General features: G+C 30.2%; 1 protein-coding gene across 2 annotated transcripts in view; it reads left to right on the top strand.

Moving 5' to 3' along the window:
• Gprk1 (G protein-coupled receptor kinase 1) overlaps positions 1-21,847 on the top strand; it is a 384,903-nt gene that overhangs the window by 297,417 nt on the left and 65,639 nt on the right. For both annotated transcript variants that reach the window (XM_075364235.1, XM_075364236.1), the window contains exon 4: positions 21,114-21,215. In XM_075364235.1, the coding sequence (XP_075220350.1) occupies positions 21,114-21,215 (102 nt within the window). The remainder of the gene's footprint in view (positions 1-21,113; positions 21,216-21,847) is intronic.

Consider the following 21,847-nt stretch of genomic DNA (forward strand, 5'->3'; position numbering starts at 1 on the left):
AATTTTTTACATTAAATTAATCAACTAATTTTGATGCATTTCTAGCATTCTCGTCACGGCTTCGCCCCCGCTATATGGTTACTAACGTGTCCCATCATGGTCACAGTATATTGAGTTATTCTTTATGTTCTTTAAACTCATGCTTGTGAGAATAATAATGATAAATAAAAATTAAAGCCTGTTCAATTTATAAAAAATATCATTGTATTGTAATTTCTTCAGAGCAACAGTCTGGTCAATATTTGACCTAAAGTTTTGAGTGATATAAGAATGTGGGTTTCAAAACAGTTGGCCTCCATCTTTAAAATATTAGTTATAACTGATTACCCATAATTCGAATGGGTAAAAATGTATTTTGGTCAATTCTTAGCGATACCCAACAAACACTATAGGAAGTGACCATATTTTGTTTCTCTTTTTTTTTAATTATTTAATTTTATCTTTTTTTTAGTCAAGTAGCCATAGACAGGGTAGCCAGTCGTGTCGCACATACAGTAAAAATGGCTGTGCTAGTTGAACACACCCCTTACACCATTGCACCACTTAAAAAATGGAAATTAAAGAAAAACCTAAAAAATGCTTTTGGATATTTATCTGAAGAGTATTTTCAAGCCTTTAAATAAGTTGTTTAGTACAGTTGGAAATGGGAAAAATTTGCAATCATTGTTCAAACTTTTTTTTTTACCTTTCTTCACCCCTTTCAAGGTCGAATGTAAAAAATCTAGAAATTGGTTTTTAGATATTCACATGAAGATTATACACACCAAAAATCAAGTTGATATCTTCATTTGTTACTACCAAGAAATTAAAAAAAAAATAATAAATTTCATTGTTTCTCCATTTTTTCCTATTAAACTCAGAATCTCAAAATCCTTTTCTTAGTGTCAATTTACATTGTAAGAAGAACATATATATAAATTTTCATCAATTTAGCTTCAGTAGTTTTTGCTGGACGTTGATGAGTCAGTCAGTCTGTCAGGACAGATTGCTTTATAGGTGCAGATAATAGCATGTTGTCAGTCATTCATAATTAAAGCCCATCAAAAACTATTGAAGATAAATTGATGAAAATGTGTAAACACATTCTTTCGTTGAAAGTGCACACTAAGAAAGGATTTTTTGATATTCCAAGATTAAAGGGTTAAAATGAAGTAGTAATGAAATTTGCTATTCTTTTTTTATCTCTAACAAATGTAGATATCAACTTCATTTTTGGTGTGTGTAATCTTCATGTGAATATATAAAATTCAGTTTCTAGATTTTTTGAAATTTCAAGTTTAAACTCTAGTTTGGTTATAATGGATTTTAAAATTTTGTTTAAAACCCAGAATTAAATTTTGTTTGTCTTTTATTTGTTATGATTCAGTGAATGTGTGCGTAGAATACAATCATTTATTTGAGATATGTTTAATTTATTTCTATTTCTGTTAAATAAATTAGGCACAAATCACTCCCAGAAATGATATGAATATTTTCAATAGTAACTAGAATCTTATGCCAAGCTTTCTAGGGAAAGTAAACAGTAAAATATTTTCATATTGTCTTTTTCGTTTATCCGAATACACTTTTGCATATCATTACACTAAGGCCACTAAAACGCACATGATAATCAGGAGTACTAGTGTCATCTTTTTTCTGGTCACCATAGTGGTTGATCGGCTGTGTAATGATTATTATTACTCTTAAAAAAAGCAAATTTTACTACTTCTGCCTGTATTGCAGATGCTTTAGGTTGTCATAACTATTAGAAATATTGAGACAGATAATGTCAACAATTAAAGCAACAAATATAATGTTCCTTTTGTTTGAGAAACAGAGTATTATATGCATCTCATTTATAACGTTTGTTTTTTCCAACCAGTTTTCCAGCTATTGCTGGGTCTGGGTGTGGGTATTTAGGTGAATGTAATTACTGCTACTGTCTTGCCAGGCTTGATGTAGCTGCAGAAAAGTGTAAATGTACCAGTAAACAGGTAGTCTGGAGCAAACTCAGACTGACCACTCCTGAGATTTTTTCTTTTTCCTGTTTAGCCTCTGGGAATTACAATTCAGGTATTACTTCAGAGGATGAATGAGGATGATATGTATGTAAATGAAGTGTAATCTTGTACAGTTTCAGTCTGGCCATTCCTGAGATGTGTGGTTAACTGAAACCCAACCACCAAAGAACACTGGTATCCACGATCTTGTATTCAAATCTGTAAAAAAGTAACTGCCTTTACTAGGACTTGAACGCTGGAACTCCTGACTTCCAATCAGCTGATTTGGGAATACGCGTTCACCACTAGACCAACCTGGTGGGTTACTCCTGAGATGTCTGGTCTGTTGAAACCTAGCCTCCAAAGAACACCAGTATCCAAAGTCTAGCATTCAAATCCATATAAAACCCAACTGCCTTTACAAGGACTCGAACCTTAGAACTATTACCTTATAACATTAAAGTCTAAAACTATCTTGTTACATTCCATGAACATTGCTTCAAATTTTAAGCTTTTTTCTCACCAGATATTTAATAGTCATTTGAAAAGAAAACTAAACATTACATTGTGTTTGTTTTAACATATGTAAATTGCACGCGTATGTTTTACATTCGTAAATTTAATGTAGAGTTACTCTTTGCTTAATGTACTAGTGTGTATATAATACATATTCCTTTATTACTGATTAATTTAATGGGATTTTAAGCTTATTTTTATATTAGCACATTAAGGTTGCAAATTATATTTATCTAATAAATGTATTAGGTTTGTATATATGTTCACATACTTAATAATATGTAAAATGATTAGATAGATGATTAAATGATTGTGGTTTTATATCGTGAAGCGGACTTTATTGGGAGGAGTTGATGATGTAATGTATAAGAGGGTGAGGAAAATTACAGACTATTTTACTTTACATTATGAATGTTTAGATAAGTTTATAAATGATATAATATATTACACCGCTTTCACTGATGAGGAAAAAACTGTAAGGAGGATTTTTTTCCGTGTTTATGATATGAATAAGGAGTAAGAATGAGAATTTCATTACATTAAGGACATATATTCATTTTCACCCTCATAAATAAAGAATAAAAAAAAAAAAATTCTTCATTTTTCTCTGTATGGTTTGCTTCATTAGGTTAATATTAACAAAAGTTGTAAGATATGTTTTTTTTTAAATTATTTCAATTTATTCTTTTATATACACATATATGAAATGCTTTAATTTTTTTTTTTTGAGCTACCATAAATTTAAAATGAACAGTGAATTTATTGTAATGTTATGCGTTTTAAGAATGTTGTGTACCCCATAGAAGCTGAAGCTAATTGTTGAGACAGAACATTGCTGTTTTGTGACAGCTGTGCAATTTTGCATTCTTATTTTTGGTTTATTTTCTGAGCTAACATAAAATTTTGGAGACTTTTTTCCATTCTAGGTGATCAGCTACACAGATCTGTTTGTATTAGATATAGAAAATTTTGTATTACAGAAAATAATCGTAGCAGTTGAAGTTTTTGAACACGAAAAAGAAACTTAATACTTTTCCAAACTTCTTTATCAATGATATTGATTTCCTATATGAGTAGAGTAAGGGTATCATTTTTACGACCAAATATCACCTAAATTTATTTGGGATTGATCTGTAGCTGTGTAACAGAACATTTAACTGTTGCAGAAGGCAATGTAATATTTACTTATTAATCATTTTCTCCAGTAAACCTTGTTTGAGAAGCTTGTTATTCTTGAGCGTAGGTATATGCTCAAATCCTCTCTGATGAAAGCATGAAGTCATCAAAATTCATTTGACACTTGAAAACTAAACATTTGGATCATAAAAGCTAACTCTTAGAATTTTTCAAAAGAAAATTACATACTTTGAGAAATCAACAAGCTCCTATTTGTGAATCAAGCCATACTGATAAAAGTATTCTTGAAGCATCTTATAGCATTAAGAGTAGCTAAGATGCTGTATACAATCGCAGAAGACTTCATATTGTCTGCTGAAATTGATATGGTCAGTGTTTTAATAGGCATGGAAGAAGCAAAAAAATTGAATGAAAATATTTTGCTTTCTAACGACACAGTATCAAGGTGAATTGATGACATGGCTGCCAAGATGTTTGCGATCAGATAATTCAGCAAGTGAGTTGAAGTGATTTTTTTTTTATTATTCAGTTTGACAAATCAGTAGATTGGCAAATATTTCTCTTCTTTTTGTTTTGTGACATATGAAGAGATAGGGACAGCTCAGTCAAAGAAATTATCTAGTTTTGCAAATCAATACCTGGTCATACAACAGGACAATGTCTTATTCGTGTTTTTTTTTATGAAACTACTAAAAACTGTAACATAGATTGGGAGAAACTGTATTGCAGTTTGCACTGATGGTGCAAACGCAATAAGAGGAAAGAACAGTGGATTTCTGAAAAAATTAAAAGATAGTCTTAACAAGAGCAGAATGGACACACTGTTTCTTTCATAGACATGCTCTTGCCACAAAAAAATATGCCAGAAAATCTCAAATAGATTCTTTGTAGAGCTGAAAGAATGGTTAATTTTATTAAAGGTCAACCATTACAAAATAGACTGTTTGCTAAACTATGCGATGAAATGGGCGAAAAGAAAAACTTTCTTCTTTTCCATATAGAAGTCAGAAAAGTGTTAACCCAGTTAATTTGGAATTGAGAGATGAATTAATAATATTTTTTTCAGGATAAACAAATGCCATTCTCAATGTTTCTATGGAATAAATGAGTATATTGCTGTTAGATAATATATTTTCACATTTGAACGACTTGAATGTGAATTTACAAGGATGTGATAAAAACATTTTATTAATGACAAAGTTCATGCTTTCCTTAAGAAGTTTGATATCTGGATTATTCCCCTTCCAAGCAGAAATTTTGATGTTTCCACTTCCTTTTGATTATATTGAGAAAAATTTTATTGAAGAAGATTTTTCACCACACAACAGTTTGGATAGCATGAAGATGCATTTGCATGTGCAAAAATTCAGTTGGTGGAACATTTTTCAGAAGGTAAAAATGATTTATTAAAGAAATGGGTACTAAATCCATTTAATGAAAATGTTGTTGCAGCTGGTAAGTTACAGTTGAGATTCATGACCAGCTCATCAAAACATCTACCGATAAAATGTTACAACTACAATTTACATCTGAAGATTTAGCTACGTTTTGGCTTGCTCATTGAAGTGAATATGGGAATTTAGTCACAGAAGCATTGAAAATATTAATCCCTTTCGTCACTTCTTACCTCTGTGAAAGGGTTTTTCGTCTATGGTTGCACTAAAAACTAAATTTAAGAATCATCTTTTATCACTTGAAAACAATTTGTTTTTGTGTTTCTAACATAGATCCACATATGGAGAATCTTTTTAATGAAAAACATATGCAACCATCTCATTAATCTATTTTCTTTACATGTATACTTGTAAATGTAAGTAAAATGATTTCATTATTGTTGAAGTGTGAAGTTGTAAGCTAATCTCACGAGTCCCCCTTTTATATCACCATGATCACCAGGTTGAGAAACCCCGGGTTATGGTAACACCATGCATAGTTTAATTTATGAAAGACTTGTGATAAACGTCAAGTAGCATTTTGAAAAGTCAGTCTTTATTTTTTCATAAATAACCTTTTGTAGTAGAGCAATCTTTATATAATGAATTTTCACATTAATAGCTCCACCAGTGCCAGATATTTAGAACTAGTTTTGACTATGAAAAGGATTTACTTGGGACTCTGGGATCTTAATTTTTACACTGATTACTTTAAGCAACTATTAGAGTAGACCATACAACTCAGTTATAACAACAAATTACAGTATTTTGATATCTTAACAAGAGTGTTATTACATATAACTACAAAAAATTATAGTAAGTTATTACTATTGTAAATTACACTTAGGAATAAAAACGTTTTTTTTTTGTCTCGGGAAGAAAAATATTTGATTCTGATAGTATTTTTTCTCCTGAATTCAAATATCATATCAGTTTTTCCCATCGTGCAAGATTTCGAAGAGACAGGCATCTATAATTTCAAACATCTTAATACTTTCTGCATTCTTAACTACACAACATTCAAACATTTGATTCACCTAGAAAGTAAGAAATGACAATTTTCTACTATATTTCACATGTGGAGCATCCCTCTTGATGGTCCAACAATAATCGACCAACATATTAGGATTCCATTTGCCTTGATACCTCTTTTTCATAGCTGAAATCTCCTGATGAAAGTGTTCCTGTGCTCATTGGTCACTGCGCCAAGATTTTCCAGAAAGAAATATTGGTGCGAGTGCAGGAAGTGTACTTTTAAGGATATATTACAACCCAAATTTTTATAGGGTGTTATAAGATTGTTGACAATATCACTATAATTTTCTGCCTTTCGATTTCCCAAAAAACTCTGAGTACCATTTTTGAATGCCTACCAAGCTGCTTTCTCCAGTGGATTCAATAGTTCCTCAAACTTTTCATCATGCATTTGTGGACCCACAAATATTCCTTCTTTAATTTCTGCATCACTAATTTTAGGAAACTTCTGTTTTAAGTACATGAAACCAGGAGTATTGTACATGGCCTTGATGAAATTTTTCATTAATCCTAGTTTGATATGTAACGGAGGTAGATACACATAACACAATGGTCATGTTTCACATTTTTCTGTTCAGGAATGAGTAATTCGCATTTAGGCCATTCTTTTCTAATGAAATGGTTTTTTCTGTCCCTACTATGCCATTCACACAGAAAACAACAGTACTTTGTGTAACTAAGAATAAGTGCAATTACCTTCAAATTATCATGACTATTCCATTTATACACTGCATATTGATGATGCTTTTTCAATATAAATTTAAAGTTTTCATATGTTTCTTTCATACTACCAGAGTGAGCCACAGGTACTGATGGGAATTTATTGCTATTCTGCAGAACCACAGCTTTTAAAATAACTTTAGAGGAATCAATAAACAAGTGCCACTCTGTTGGGTTATGTTCATTACAAAGTGTCTCCATAAGAGAAGAAATGTCATTTAAAAAACACTAAGCCATTTTCTTCAGAAAAATAGTGTTTAAACTCAGAATGATGATTACGATAAGTACATATCTTTGTATACTTTTGAAGAAGATTACACCCTTTTAGCCAGGAAGCAAGCATTTCAAACTGTTTTTCTGGATATCTTTAAATCTCATATGAGATCGTTAAAATTTTCTTGAGTTAATAAATGAGGCTCAGATGAACTTCTTTGTTCAAAAGTTGTATCACCAGAATCTTTTTCTTTTTTCTTCCTTACTTCCATCAGACTTTGAGCTCTCTTCACCTAATGTCACATGTTCTGGAGGCTTTCGTATGGGCCATTCTTCGCAGTGTGGAACTGGTCTCATTGCAGACTGGAAGTTAGGGTACACCACTGTATGTTTTGGTTTTGACATAATTCCTTTAATGTTTGTTAAGCAGAAATAACAGCCAGAAGAGTGATCTTTGGGTTCCCTCCAAATCATAGGGATAGCAAATAGCATGTGGCATGTGCCATTTTTCCATGCAGTGAGAAGCTTACAACACGATAAAAACAGGTGTGTGGGGCCCAGGCCCTTGTTTGGTCCCAGACTTTACACCCAAAATAAAGTTCATAACACTTTTCTCTAATGAAGTAAGGTTTGTTTTGCCTTTGGGATTTAAACGTCACTTCACCACATACATAACAATAATTGTTAGGATGATTTAAACAAACTTTAGGCATTTTGTAACTTACGACTAATTAAAAAAAATAAAATTGTAAATATGTAATACACAATAATTCAGACACACGAAGCACTCACAATGACGGGTAAACTGGTTCACTAAAATCTTACAACCGGCATTGTTCTGATGAATGTGTGCTACATTAGATCACGTTTGTACATGTCTATACACATCTGAACCTGCACAACAGTAGCAACACTACCCTTTGAGTTAGCTTATTTGGCTCCATCATATTTACAATGCTCTATGAGATTTTATTTGACAATGGATGGAAAAATGTTTTAAAATATTTAAAAAAATTAAAATAAAAACACTGTGGGTGATGGAAAAATTCCGAATACATGTCTGAAATCAGGATACAAAACTGCATTAAGTACACTGATTGGTACTTGTGAGACAAAAATCATGTTGACCAGTGTTATCAAATTCCAAGGTTTTTATCGATTGTCTTTTGTGATCTGGAAATTGCTTGTGCAGCTTTGTTGATACATGGCCGCTGTATTTCTTATTCATGTAGGGATGTACCTGACACTTGTTACATCACTGGATCATACCAGGAAAATTGTTGTTAAGTTAACTGCATAGTTTTAACCAAGAAACAATTCTAAGGAACTGTTATCACTAAAAAATAAATCTTTTTGGCATGCCTTAGATTGTTTACCTTCTGTGTGGAAAGGCATGTTTCTTAACCCTTTATAGCACTTTGACACATGTTCCAAAGGTTTTATAATATTTTCATGTTATCACCGCTTATGCTCATTATCCACTAGTAGAGTCAATAGCATATGGTGAAACATTTGGCAAGTAACTTAGGAAATAAAAATATAAATTTATATTTATGAATTTTTATGACCTGTAGGAACCATTTCATTAAATAAGTTTTGGGATTGACATTATATTTATCCTTAATGTATTTAATTTCAAGGATCTATTCCCTGAAACATTTCAGATGTTGTGGAATTATCAGGTTGTAAGAGATGTAGTGTATATTATATATTTTTTTATGTTTATTCGTGAGTATGTGTGTTTCATTGTATTACTCATTTTATTTCTTTTTAACGCTTTTTTTAGTGATGCTGCTAACATATTCTTTTTATATCTAATCATAAGGCAAATGTCATACACACACACATACCATTCTTTATCTTTTTATCTCATTTTTAGTGATAGTACAAAAATGCTGTTTTACTTGGTTATCATAAAGTAGCAAATGCTTCATAAAAATATCTTTGCCTTTTTACTTTCTTTTATATATATATATATATATATATTTTTTTTTTTTTTTTGCATGCATATGCATATATACATACACCATCTTTATCTTTCTTTCCTTTTATACCATCCTATTTGGATTTAGTCCCAAAATTACCTCTATTCTTCTCCACTATGTCGCATCCCATTTCCCTCTCCTCTTTCTCTCTCTCTTTTGTTTCTTTAGACTTTCTTTCTTTCTCTATCTTCCTTTCTCTACTGCAATGAATAGATAGATCTGCTGCTTCTTAAATTCATTCTCCATGAGCCCTCTTCAACTTGCTCTCCAATTGCTTATTCTATTACTCTATAAGCCTTTTGTCTGTTTTCAAGTTTTAAGAATTCATCTACTAATTATTTTATTATATACTACGTATAACCTTTAATTTATTGATGCCCATTTATTATATTTTGTTTTCACATTTTTTTTAATATCCATTATATTATATATTTTTATTTGTTTTGTTTAAGAAAGATTTGTGATTTATTATTTTTAAAAGTATGACTTTTTAAAAATAGTATATTTGAAAAACTGAAATGAAACAATATTTAAATATTGCACTTTGAATATATCTAATTTAAAATTGATATCTGTCCCCCTTCTAGAAAACCTGGGTGGTGCTATTTATTTGTTATTAACATTTAAATATGTTACTTGGTTTAATTTATAAAAAGATTAATCGCTAAACTGTATTGACATTTTTTTATTAAAATGGATCAGTGTGAAAAATATGGTAGATAAGTCAGTAATGATAATAGAGACTCTGAACTGAGTTTCTAGATAAAATTGATACTTCACTCCTGGAAAGCCATGCAATAAGTACATTTATGTATGGGAAAACATTGTCATATTTGGAATAAAGTTATAATGTTACTTTCACTGATTTCATTACCATACAGATTGGAAGGAGTGTACTATATTTAATTGTAATACAAAGTTTAAACAGCTGTTAAAGTTTTTTTCAATATGATATATATATTACAGTTTTCATATTTGTTATATTACAGTTTTCATATTTGTTATGGAGGTATAAGTAGCATATTATTCCAGTAAGCCTTGTGGTAGAAACTATTCATCTTGCTTTAAAGAATGTCCATTGGAATTTGTGCAACTATTTCCTTAATTCATTGTTTTGTGCCTCAATTGTTGATAGTTGAGGAATCTGGAAGATTTTTGCCTTTAAATAACCCACAGAAAGAAATCACGTGAACTCAGATTAGATGAACTGATTGGTTAGGGACTATTGTTATACAAATCCTTTAAAAAAATAGGGACTGATTATTTCAGAAGATGAAATTGCATGTTGTCATTTTAGCATTGTGAAGATGCTTTTCACGGATTGTTTAAGAGTTTGTAACACCAAAACTGAAAATTTTGTTTGTTTTCAAAATGAGAAAGGTAGAAATGAGATTCAGTACCATATATTGAGAAAACCTTATTTTGCTTGCATGATCACTTTCCTTCAGAGCATGAACTACTTAAATTTTGTAAGCATAATAAAAAGGATCTTAGCATAAAGTTCACTGTACAGAAGGTGGTGAAATCCTACTGTTAGGGAGTGCCAATTAACTAGTCGGTGAGGGCTTCTTCCTACTGCTTCTCTCTTAATGTTTAATTTATCAAAGTATGCAATCTTCTTCCATTCCCACCTCTTCTCTTAGAAGTTCAGCCTCTTTCCTCATAGTTTATGATCTGGAAATTGATGGCATGGACTTACTGAGCTGGACAATTATGATGAATCCCAAAATGAGTATAAAGAACACATTTTACAAGCACAAAATCTTCACTATTTTTATAATATACTTTTAAAATGACTGTTAAAAATGCTAAAGTGGAAATTTTCTAATGGTAGTTGCTGTTTTACATATTCTGCTACATAACTAGCTTCTGAAATTGAATTTCACTAAAACCCACCTCATTGAGTTGCCCTTTATTTCATAATGTAATATTGTTTATAAGTATTTTTATAGTTGTTTGAAATAAAAATATCGTAATTATATAGAGCTATGTAAAATATTAATTAGACTTCACATATTTTGGTAAAATGATTTCAGTCTATTATAATTTATATAATTTTCTGAAATGAATCTGGACTTATCAGTCAGTGATGTATTATTACAACAGAACTCTTATGTTCTAAATTAATATCTCAGATTAAGTGAATTGTGTACCAATTGGTGTCACCATCAGCAGGTTAAAAGTTGCCAGTTGTCATTTCCGTAAAGCTCAAAACTTGTCAAGTTAAATGATTTCACAAATTTATGATTGATTTAAGAGAAGCTAGCAGTTAGGGTGTTAAATAATTTATAAATGCTTCGTGATAAATGACATGCTGTCATAAGTTTTTGTTGTATTTTCCATTGCTGTGTTTTCTTTCTGTCCTGTAACGTTTTTCATTTCATTCATTTTTTGTTTTGTTTATTTATTACAAGATTTTTATACATTAAACATTTTTTATGCATTAGTTTTCTGCTTTTCATCTCCCTGCTATTTTTAATATTCCGTAAGTTTTTTTTCAAAAGAAATCTATCATTAAAACATATAAAAACAATCATTTGTACATTTTATGCATATTATTTCCTTCTCACATTTTGTGGATTTTTTAATTTCTTTGTATTTATCTCTATCATGTGCTATACTTTATAGATTTGAAGACCTGAAATAAAAAAAAAAAATCAAGTCACTGCCAAAAGAATATTTCAAGAGTAACAGGCATCCTATGGCAGGTTTGAGGGAAGTAAGGAGTGAAATGGTTTTTTGTTACTTCTATGCACTGCTCATTTTTAACAGTAATAAGATCACCTAAAACTTAAATTCTCTTTTAACCAGTTCATAAAAATCAATTTTGGTTTCATGTAAACCACTTTCTGTACAAGTTCATATATGCTTGAAGATAATTTGGCATAAGGTTTTTACTACTCTGATGCAAAAAGACTATGTAATTTCATAATATAACCATGTAGAAAAATAGCAAACCAAATTATTTTATCTTTTTGAATGAAAATTTGCTAAAATTGTTTTTTCATTCCGTTTAATGATGAGTTTTGTTCATTTTATCAATTTGAATTTTATCAACTCAATTGTTTCTCGCTTTTTCTAATCATGATTTGTTTTGATTTAATTAATGTAGATGAAAATTAAGTTTAGGGCAGACTGGATCCTTAAAACATACAGGATTTACTTATAATTTATGCTTTACAGTGCTAAAGAGTTTATTATTGACTGATCAAAGACTGTAGTTTATGTATTTTTGTTTGTAGTTGATGTGAATGCAATTATAATAACAGATTGATGTTTGACCAGTTCAAAGTTATTTTATGTACTTCTGAAATGATTATAATAAATTGAAATTGCTTACTTGCTGATTGCATGGTTTATATATATTCTGTTTAATAAAATATAAAACGATTGTTTAAACCAGTAACAAGTAATGTTTGTGAATCAATTTTACAGATAAATATATGAAAGCCATTGTAATAGTTTGTGATTCTAGAATTATAATAAACCAAACAATATGGGTTATGTTTGTAATATTTTAGAAATTACATTTATTATTTTTATATTTATCTATTGTGCAATGAGTAAATGTTTCTGTTACTTTTTTAAATTTATTTATTTATCATAGATCTACTGGACCTTTTTACAAGTTAGTTTAACTGGATTTTAACCCTTATGTATGATTGTTGTACTTTTATTTCTTTCAGGTTAATTAGTGGTGCGATCTCAGTTTTGAGGTTGATTTGAGACTGGGCAAAACCAACTCTTGTGAGGCAATGTAATTTTAATATATACGATAAATCAGAGAAGTCCACAAGATATGTGGACTTATTATATAGAGTGTTTATAAAAACCATTTTAAGAATTCAGGGGAGGTCCCCCACATCAAAATAAAGAAAAAAACTTCAAATCAACAATATGTTCCTGGAAATGCTTATTTTACCAGTTACCCACCATTTCTCAGAAGTGGTTAATTGTATCAAGCTGAAATCTTTTATACTGCTAGGGTACGTAGAGATTTACTTGTATAGAATAATGAACCTGATCTCTCAATCCATTTCAAAATGGCAGCCATGAAACCTTTTAATTGTTAATATCTTGGTTTATTTAAATGTTATGTTATTACAAGAAATGTTAAGTTTTATGACAAAGAAAATGATTATGCAATAAATTATAATAATTTAATAATATTGAAAATATTACAATAAAATAAAATATAATTGAAATCATGAAAATATTATACTAATAAATTATATTAATATTGAAAAATAATTTGCATTACATGTTTTTCCTTTAATGAAGGGACACTGGTTATTAAACAAACTTTTTTTTTCAGTTAAATTTATTTAACAATAATAAATTATCTTATCAGATAATTAATAAAAGAAACTACTGTAACTGTTCAGAATGGCAGCCTTCATTCAAAATACATGCAACCAGGTGGTTTTTTCATTGGCTGCTGGTCTGTCAAATGTCCCAGGTGCCTGACAAATCCTCTCAATCACATTTAGAATTCTTGTTCACACTTTTTCTATGGTATCCATTAAGATGTCATACACAAGTGTTTTTAAATGGTCCCATAAGAAGAAGTCAAGTAGATTGAGATCAGGAAACCCTGCAGGCCGTAATGGTGTGCCTCTTTGACTAATCCATCTATTCGGATATGTTTCATTTAGGTGATCTTGAACTTGCAATCTATAATGAGCTGGAGCCCCAACCAGCATGAACCATATTTTCTTCCTTGTGTTTAGTAGCATATCTTTTTGTAAAAGTGGAAGGTCAGCCATCAGTAAATGTAAACATCTTTCACCATTTAGTGTTTCAGGTAAAAAAACAGACAAATAAGTGATCACCCAGAATACCAGCCGATACTTTTACAGAAGACAGATTTTGGTAACAGTCCTCCAAAATGACACGAGGGTTTTCAATTGACCACATGTGCATGTTTAAGAATAGCTGATCTTGTAAATTTGTCTTTATTGATAAAGAAAATATCATTCAAAAGATTTGGTTACTACATTTTTGGATAAGCCATTGGAACAGCTAAACATGTGTAGTATTAATGTAAAATAGCTTTCACTCGTTCATAATGATAGGTGTGAAGTTTCTGCCCATGCAAAACCCTCTAAACTGTTATATTATTGACATTGAACTTCAAGGCCAGCTCTCTAGTACTCTTTTTAGTACTCTTTTCGCCTCATCTCAAGGGTGTTTCAAAGTGTGCGATTTTACATTAAATTTATATCAGCCATTTCTAAGTTAGTAAAAATATGATTTACATTACTTGAGATGGTAAGATAATGATTAAAAAAAAAATTAACTCTTACAGCACAGATCAATGTATTCATTTGGTCAGTAGCAAAAGACAAACTGGGTACTATTTTTTATTTACATTTACAACAGTGACTTGTTGACCATATCTGTTTATCTGTTTAATCTTAGTAATCTTAATCTGTTTATCTTGTTAATTATATCTGTTAATGCAAAATATTTTTCAATGTTATTAATAATTATAATTTATTCCATGATAACATTAAAAAATTATTCCAGTTGTGATTGTGTCGAGTTATGTAATTTTATTCGGAAGGAAATGAAAACTGCTTTTTAATGTAGTGTCCCCACTTCAAAACTTTTGCCATAACTTTGTTATTTATGAATGGATTTGAATAAATAAGGTGTCATTTTCTTTGTCATAAAATGCTTAACATTTTTTTACAATAACATCTAAATAAACCGGCAGTTGCAAAGATATTAACGATTAAAACGTTTACAGCGCCACCATTTTCAAATGGATGGAGAGATCAGGTTCATTAATTTTGCACAAATAAACCTCTAATTACCCTAGCATTATTCAAAATTTCAGCTTGATAAAATTACCTATTCCTGAGAAATAAATTTTTATGTTAAAGATACAAAATGGTAGGTAGCTTATAAACTAAGCATTTCTGGACATATGTTGATTATGAAGTTTTTTCTGTATCCCGATGTGGGACCCCTGGACTTCTTGAAACATTTTTTGTAAACACCTTGTATATTTTGAACATTTATATACATGTGTACATACAAATATTTATCCAGTACATTTGTGTATTCTCAATTATGCTGAACACCACACACACATCTATGGATCTCTCTGACTTCCTTAACATGTTATGAAGCATTTCCAGAGTTATGGTTTGAATAGTTTCTTACACTGTTATAATTCCTCATTTGTTGTGTACATAGGCCTTAATTATTCCCCACAATGAGTTTTTGGGTATGGAAAGTTTGGGCCTTTTTGGTGGCCATTACAATGGTGCTGGTGATGCCTGTGAATCATGACTGATCCAGTGGCTTAAAAATTATTCATTTAGGAAATTGTGCAATTGGAGAGCTGAATGAGCTGGAGCCATTTTTGCTGTCTTTAAATATGTTCCATGGTACTCTTCTCTTGAAGTTGAGGTATTAACCACCTTTCCAACATAGCAAATAAGAATCGCCATTTATGTACTCTTAAAAAAATATGGTCCACACAAGTAGTACAATGTCATCTTGGCCCATATCATAACATATGCCAAATTCCTTTATGACCCACACACATTAGGATTTTACTTAGCCCAGAAAACCACATTCTTGGTTTGTGAATTGCAATAAATTACACATTAATCAGAAAACATCACTCTTGTGTCAGACACCATATTTGGAAATTGTGCTAATAAAGCACTCCAGCCTGCAGCAAGCTGTTCCATGCCTCCATCCAATAATTCATTCACAAAAGTTGGTAAAGATTGTTTTATTTATAAGTCTTTTTTAATATGAGCTTGCATTGTTGACCATGGTTTATTAAGTTCAGCTGCTCAGTTACAAGTAGATTTAATTTAATACCGCTCAGTAAAATTGGTGGTGATGACACATGTTTGCTCATGTCTTAATGTGCATCATAAAGCATCATTAGCATGAGGGGGATTCTTGTTAAAGCATCCATAAAATGCATTCATTATTTGTATACCCAAACATGTCACCAGCCACTAATCAATACTATAACTGTCTTCTCACATCATCCATGGCTTTGCAACTGAAACCAAAGTTAGTGATTGTTCTGTTTTACCTTGAGAAGAAGGATATTAATTGCAGTAAGCTGCAGGATGCAGTTACACTGCCTTAGGAGCTGAGTACCACGAAAGATTAAAAAAAAATGCAACATGTTCATTGTAGGGAGTGTATGGTGGACTTCTTCGATGTACTGTATAAAAGAAAGTAGGGATTGTCTTTGCCAGCAATAAAACCAAAAAAAAAAAAAAAAACAGAGACTAGTTTTAACGCAATTTTGCAGTATGTTAAACAGAATTTAATTAAAAAAAAAAAAAGAATTAAAATGATGCTACAACAAATTTCATGTTTGTTGTTAATACTATTCTAGATGTATAAATGAAAATAGGTGTTGACACACTTGCGTCAAAACATGAGGAGATGCATCATCTCAAAATGTAAAGAAATAAAAAAAAACTTATTAAAATAATTTTTGTTTGATTGATAACAATATTTTCCTTCCATTATATAATATTAACATTTAAAATTAATACAATAATTTAATATTTATTTATTTTAGCCAATAACAGACAAACTACCCAGTTACTGTTATTTATGAAAGGGTGAATTTTGTATCGTATGAAAAATGCCATACCTCACTGGGATTTGAACCTTCCAGATAATAATATAATACTGATCTTGTTGGGGAATAGTAGTAGTTGTAATAACATCTTGCCTTTCATCTGGAAGGTTTTAGATTCAAATCGTGATCAAGATTGGCATTTTTCAAACACCGTTAATATTGCATATATTCCCGTTCACAATCCTTGAACTTAACTCATGAATTGGTCACAAAAAATTTGGAATCTATTTAAAAATAGTTGTGAAATTGAATGTTTATTTTAAATGTTGAATATCAAGAAGTTGGTTAGAACTTTGACGGTAAGAGTCTGCAGAACTGGATGGCGAAGTCACCGAACTATGTTTACAGTTGTAAACATGACCTAACCAAAAAGTGAGATGAAAATTAAAAAAAAATTTTAAAAATAAGCAAGAAAACATTATATTTTAGTTCAGTTAGATTCGTAATAAAGAATACTTTAAAAAAATACCTAAAATTTTGTTAGACAATGTTTTTTTTTTACATTTGATGAACCGTGGGACTCGAATATGTAATTTTTTCATTTCTTAAGGTGACTACGAATTGCACCACTAAATAGCAGCACTTGATGGTACCAGGTGACATACAAAAACTTGATGTACTTGAGATCTTTTTTTTGTCTTCAGTCATTTGACTGGTTTGATGCATCTTTCCAAGATTCCCTATCCAGTGCTAGTTGTTTCATTTCGGTATACCCCCTACATCCTACATCCCTAACAATTTGTTTTACATATTCCAAACGTTGCTTGCCTGCATAACTTTTTCTTCTACCTGTCCTTCCAATATTAAAGCGACAATTTTCCAGGATGCCTTAATATGTGGCCTATAAGTCTGTCTCTTCTTTTAACTATATTTTTCCAAATGCTTCTTTCTTCATCGATTTGCTGCAACACCTCCTCATTTGACACACTTTATCCAGCCATCTGATTTTTAACATTATTCTATAGCACCACATTTCAAAAGCTTCTAATCTTTTCTTCTCAGGCACTCCGATTGTCCAAGTTTCACTTCCATATAAAGCTATGCTCTAAACTAATACTTTCAAAAATCTTTTCCTGATGTTTAAATTAAATTTGATATAAAAAAATCATATTTTTGACTGAAGGCTCATTTTGCCTATGCTATTCTGCATTTTATATCGCTCCTGCTTTGCCCGTCTTTAGTAAATCTACTTCCCAAATAACAAAATTCTTCTACCTCCATAATCTTTTCACTTCCAATTTTTATATTCACTGGTCCATCTTTGCTATTTCTACTACATTTCATTACTTTCATTTTGTTCTTGTTTATTTTCATGCGATAGTTCTTGCGTAGGACTTCATCCATGCAGTTCATTGTTCCTTCTAAATCCTTTTTACTCTCAGCTAGAATTACTATATCATCAGCAAATCATAGCATCTTTATCTTTTCACCTTGTACTGTTACTCTGGGTTGAAATTGTTCTTTAACATGATTAACTGCTAGTTCTATGTAAAGATTAAAAAGTAACGGGGACAGGGAATTTCCTTGTTGGACTCCCTTTCTTATTATGACTTCTTTTTTATGTTCTTCAATTATTACTGTTGCTGTTTGGTTCCTGTAAATGTTAGCAATCGTTCTTCTATCTCTGTATTTGAACCCTAATTTTTTTTAAATGCTGAACATTTTATTCCAGTCTACGTTATTGAATGCCTTTTCTAGGTCTATAAATGCCAAGTATGTTGGTTTGTTTTTCTTTAATTTTCCATCTACTATTAATCTGAGCCCCAAAATTGCTTCCCTTGTCCCTATACTTTTCCTGAAACCAAATTGGTCTTCTAACAATTCTTTCACTCTCCTCTCAATTCTTCTGTACAGAATTCTAGTTAAGATTTTTGATGCATGGCTTGTTAAGCTAATTGTTCTGTATTCTTCACATTTATCTACTCCTGCTTTCTTTGGTATCATGACTATAACACTTTTTTTGAAGTCTGATGGAACTACCCCTTTTTCATAAATGTTACACACCAGTTTGTATAATCTATCAATCGCTTCTTCACCTACACTGCGTAGTAATTCTAAAGGTATTGCGTCTATTCCTGGAGCCTTTCTGCCATTGAAATCTTTTAGTGCTCTGTTAAATTCAGATCCATTTTTGCAAAAAATGGACCCGCTAGGTGAGCGCTGGGGTCTTTATATTTTGAAAAATTGTATTTATGGTCCGATTTGGCTCATATTCAGAATCTAAATTAGTTATGTGAAAATAAATATTTTTGCGAAAAAGGGAAAAAGGATGAGAGTGATAGAGGTGAAGATGTGAAGAGTGGAAGGGGCGGAGATGGGAAGTGTGAAAGGTAATGGTTAAATTTTGTGATGTTCCTGAATGTTCAGTTTTTTTTTTTAATGTTTTATCAAATTTTAATTTGTGTTCATTTAATCTATATATGTACTCAAATCTAGCAATAGTAAAGCATTTCCAGGTCAGCTGGTAACAACAAAAAAAGAATGTCCATGGATACGGTAAAAATTGAGGGTTATACACTTACAAAGTAATAAGTGCAATATTACATCATGGATCTTCAATTCGTGAAGGTCCTTAAATATTAATACTAGTTTTATTAAAAAAGGGTAAATATGGTATGAAGTGAATGATATGAAATTCAAAACATGTATTACCTTACGTATTAACATGTATTATTATTACCTTATAGTAAGAGTCTCACAGATATAATTTCTTCCGCTGAAAAAACAAAGATACCTATCATATAAATAAAACTGCTTTTAACGAAGTGATACTTATATCAAAAATGGTACTACATTCCTATTATCAAAATCTGTTATTAATTTAGAATTTAATTTTTAAATAAATGCATGTTAAATATATATAATAGACAATAGATATACAATAATAGATAATAAACAGTGTTTAAGCGTTCCATATAATAAGCAAAAAATATAAAAATTGGTTACAAAACTCTTACCGGCTCGATTTCATTTTTAAACAGCAAATAATCATAAGGATTGTATTGTTTCTGTAAATGTGATATCATTACATATAAATGAAATTGGGCTGGTAAGAGTTTTGTAACAAATTTTTCTATTTTTTGCTTATTATATGAAACGCTTAAACATTGCTTATTATCTTTTATTGTATACTTGTTGTCTATTACATATATTTAACATGTATTTTTTAAACAAAATTCTAAATTAATAACAGATTTTGATAACAGAAATGTGGTGTCTTAAGTTTTTTTTAATATCAGTATCATTTTGTTAAAAAACAGTTTTATTTATATTACAAAAATCTTTGTTTTTTCAGCAGAAGAAATTATATCTGCGATATTCTTACTGTACAGTTTGCAATTTCATTGTATTTTTTTAATATATATTAAAATTTAAAAAAATAGATATATGGTTTCAATTTCCTTAATACAGAAGTAGTCACTTATTCTCTTCTGAAATATCTTGGTATTATGCCAGCATTATAAAAAGAAAATAGTGGCTAGTTTTAAAAAAGAAAAAGGAAATGTTTTGAATAAAAATATTTTGGCAATGTGAGATAATGTATTTCTGTGTTTATAAAGTTAGTAAGACGATTATGTTGTCTTTTGTTTTTAAAATAAATTGTTGCCCCACTTGAAATTATGTCATAAAAAATGAACTTTATTTATATTTTTTTGTAATTTTGTTCCAATCAAAAGTAGCAACTGATACCTTAAAAACTGAATTCCTTACTTTTCTCTTATTTGATTTTCCTGATAATACTTGGAAGTTTCAGATTCAAATCCTACTAAAAATAAAGTTTTTTTTTGCAATTAAATTTGAATTCTACAACCAGAGTTTTTTTTTTCTTCTAATTTAATTAAAAAACATTAAACTCAGTATATGTAAGATACCTCTTGCAAGTCATCTTAATCTTATGATTTAAAATACAAAGTAGCTCATGCTTTTTAGATATGAAAATGAAGAAAATACTGACTTAGCTTTATTAATTGTTTCTGTTATTTTTGTCTTCGATGATTGTAATTTTAATGATTTAAGAAGTAAGAACTTCAGCAACTGATTGTCAACCACTGTAGATCCCTCCAGGTAGTAGGTGTTCAACTTTTTGCCCATGATGTGTGACAAACTCAAGCCTTTATCCCAGATGTTTAACAGAAGTTGTACTGCAACAAACTGATTTACCTCCAGAGAGTGAAGAGCCACTCAGGATTTCTGTTATAGATAGATAATGAAGGTATCTATTTCTACCTCTTATTGTGTGGCATGTGACGGAATCCATTCTTATGAACTGAAAATTGTTAATCCAGATATTCATAATATTGTGAATTAAGTAAGATATAAAGTAATTCGATTTATTCAAAACAATATTTTTAAATTTCTTTATATTAATTTAGCATATGATTTGATTAGATAATTAATATATATGTTTAAAAATCATGTATTCATGTATGTTAATTTACATTGTTTTGAATTTATTTTGTTTCAGATAAAGCAATATGAAAAATGTGAGTGTCCTGAGGAAAGGCGGAAACTTGCAAGAGAAATTTACGACAATTTCATTATGAAAGAATTACTTGCTCATGCACATGTTAGTAGAAATTACTTTAAAAATATTTTATTATATAATAATTCATCCTGAACAATTTTAGTAATGCAGTGAAACATCCTAACATTATATGGTGCTGGGGCCAAAAATATGGCTGCTATCTGCATAGTTTTCAAGAGACCTGAGAAAAGCATTTTATTAGTTATACAAAATGACTAATGTAGGAGGCCTACATCTTATCATTTCAGTACATTCCGCTTTTAAATGAATTAGCTAAGAAAGAAGACAGTCTGTCTAAATTTATGCATCGTATGAAATATAATACAGTAAAATTATTTGTTTACTACTATTTCAAATGAATGTCAGCTCCAGTCATATTAGTTTAGATTGATTGAACATTCTATAAAAGTTTTTGTATGCCCATATTTATTATTCAGTTAAATCACTTGATTCAGTTGTAACTCAACACAATGTAAAAGTTTGTATATTTTTTTTAATTACAGTAACTGATTTACAGTTATCATTTGTACTGGATTACTTCAATACACCATGTCACTTTGGTGATTCTCTTTGCCATAACCTTATCTATAAAATCCATGTCACGGTTTGTATCATTTTGTTGCCAGGAATAAAGTTAAAGCTTCCATCATAAATTTCCATCAATTTTAACAAAT

Source organism: Lycorma delicatula, chromosome 4 (genome assembly GCF_047948215.1).
Source record: "Lycorma delicatula isolate Av1 chromosome 4, ASM4794821v1, whole genome shotgun sequence".
NCBI lineage: Eukaryota > Metazoa > Arthropoda > Insecta > Hemiptera > Fulgoridae > Lycorma > Lycorma delicatula.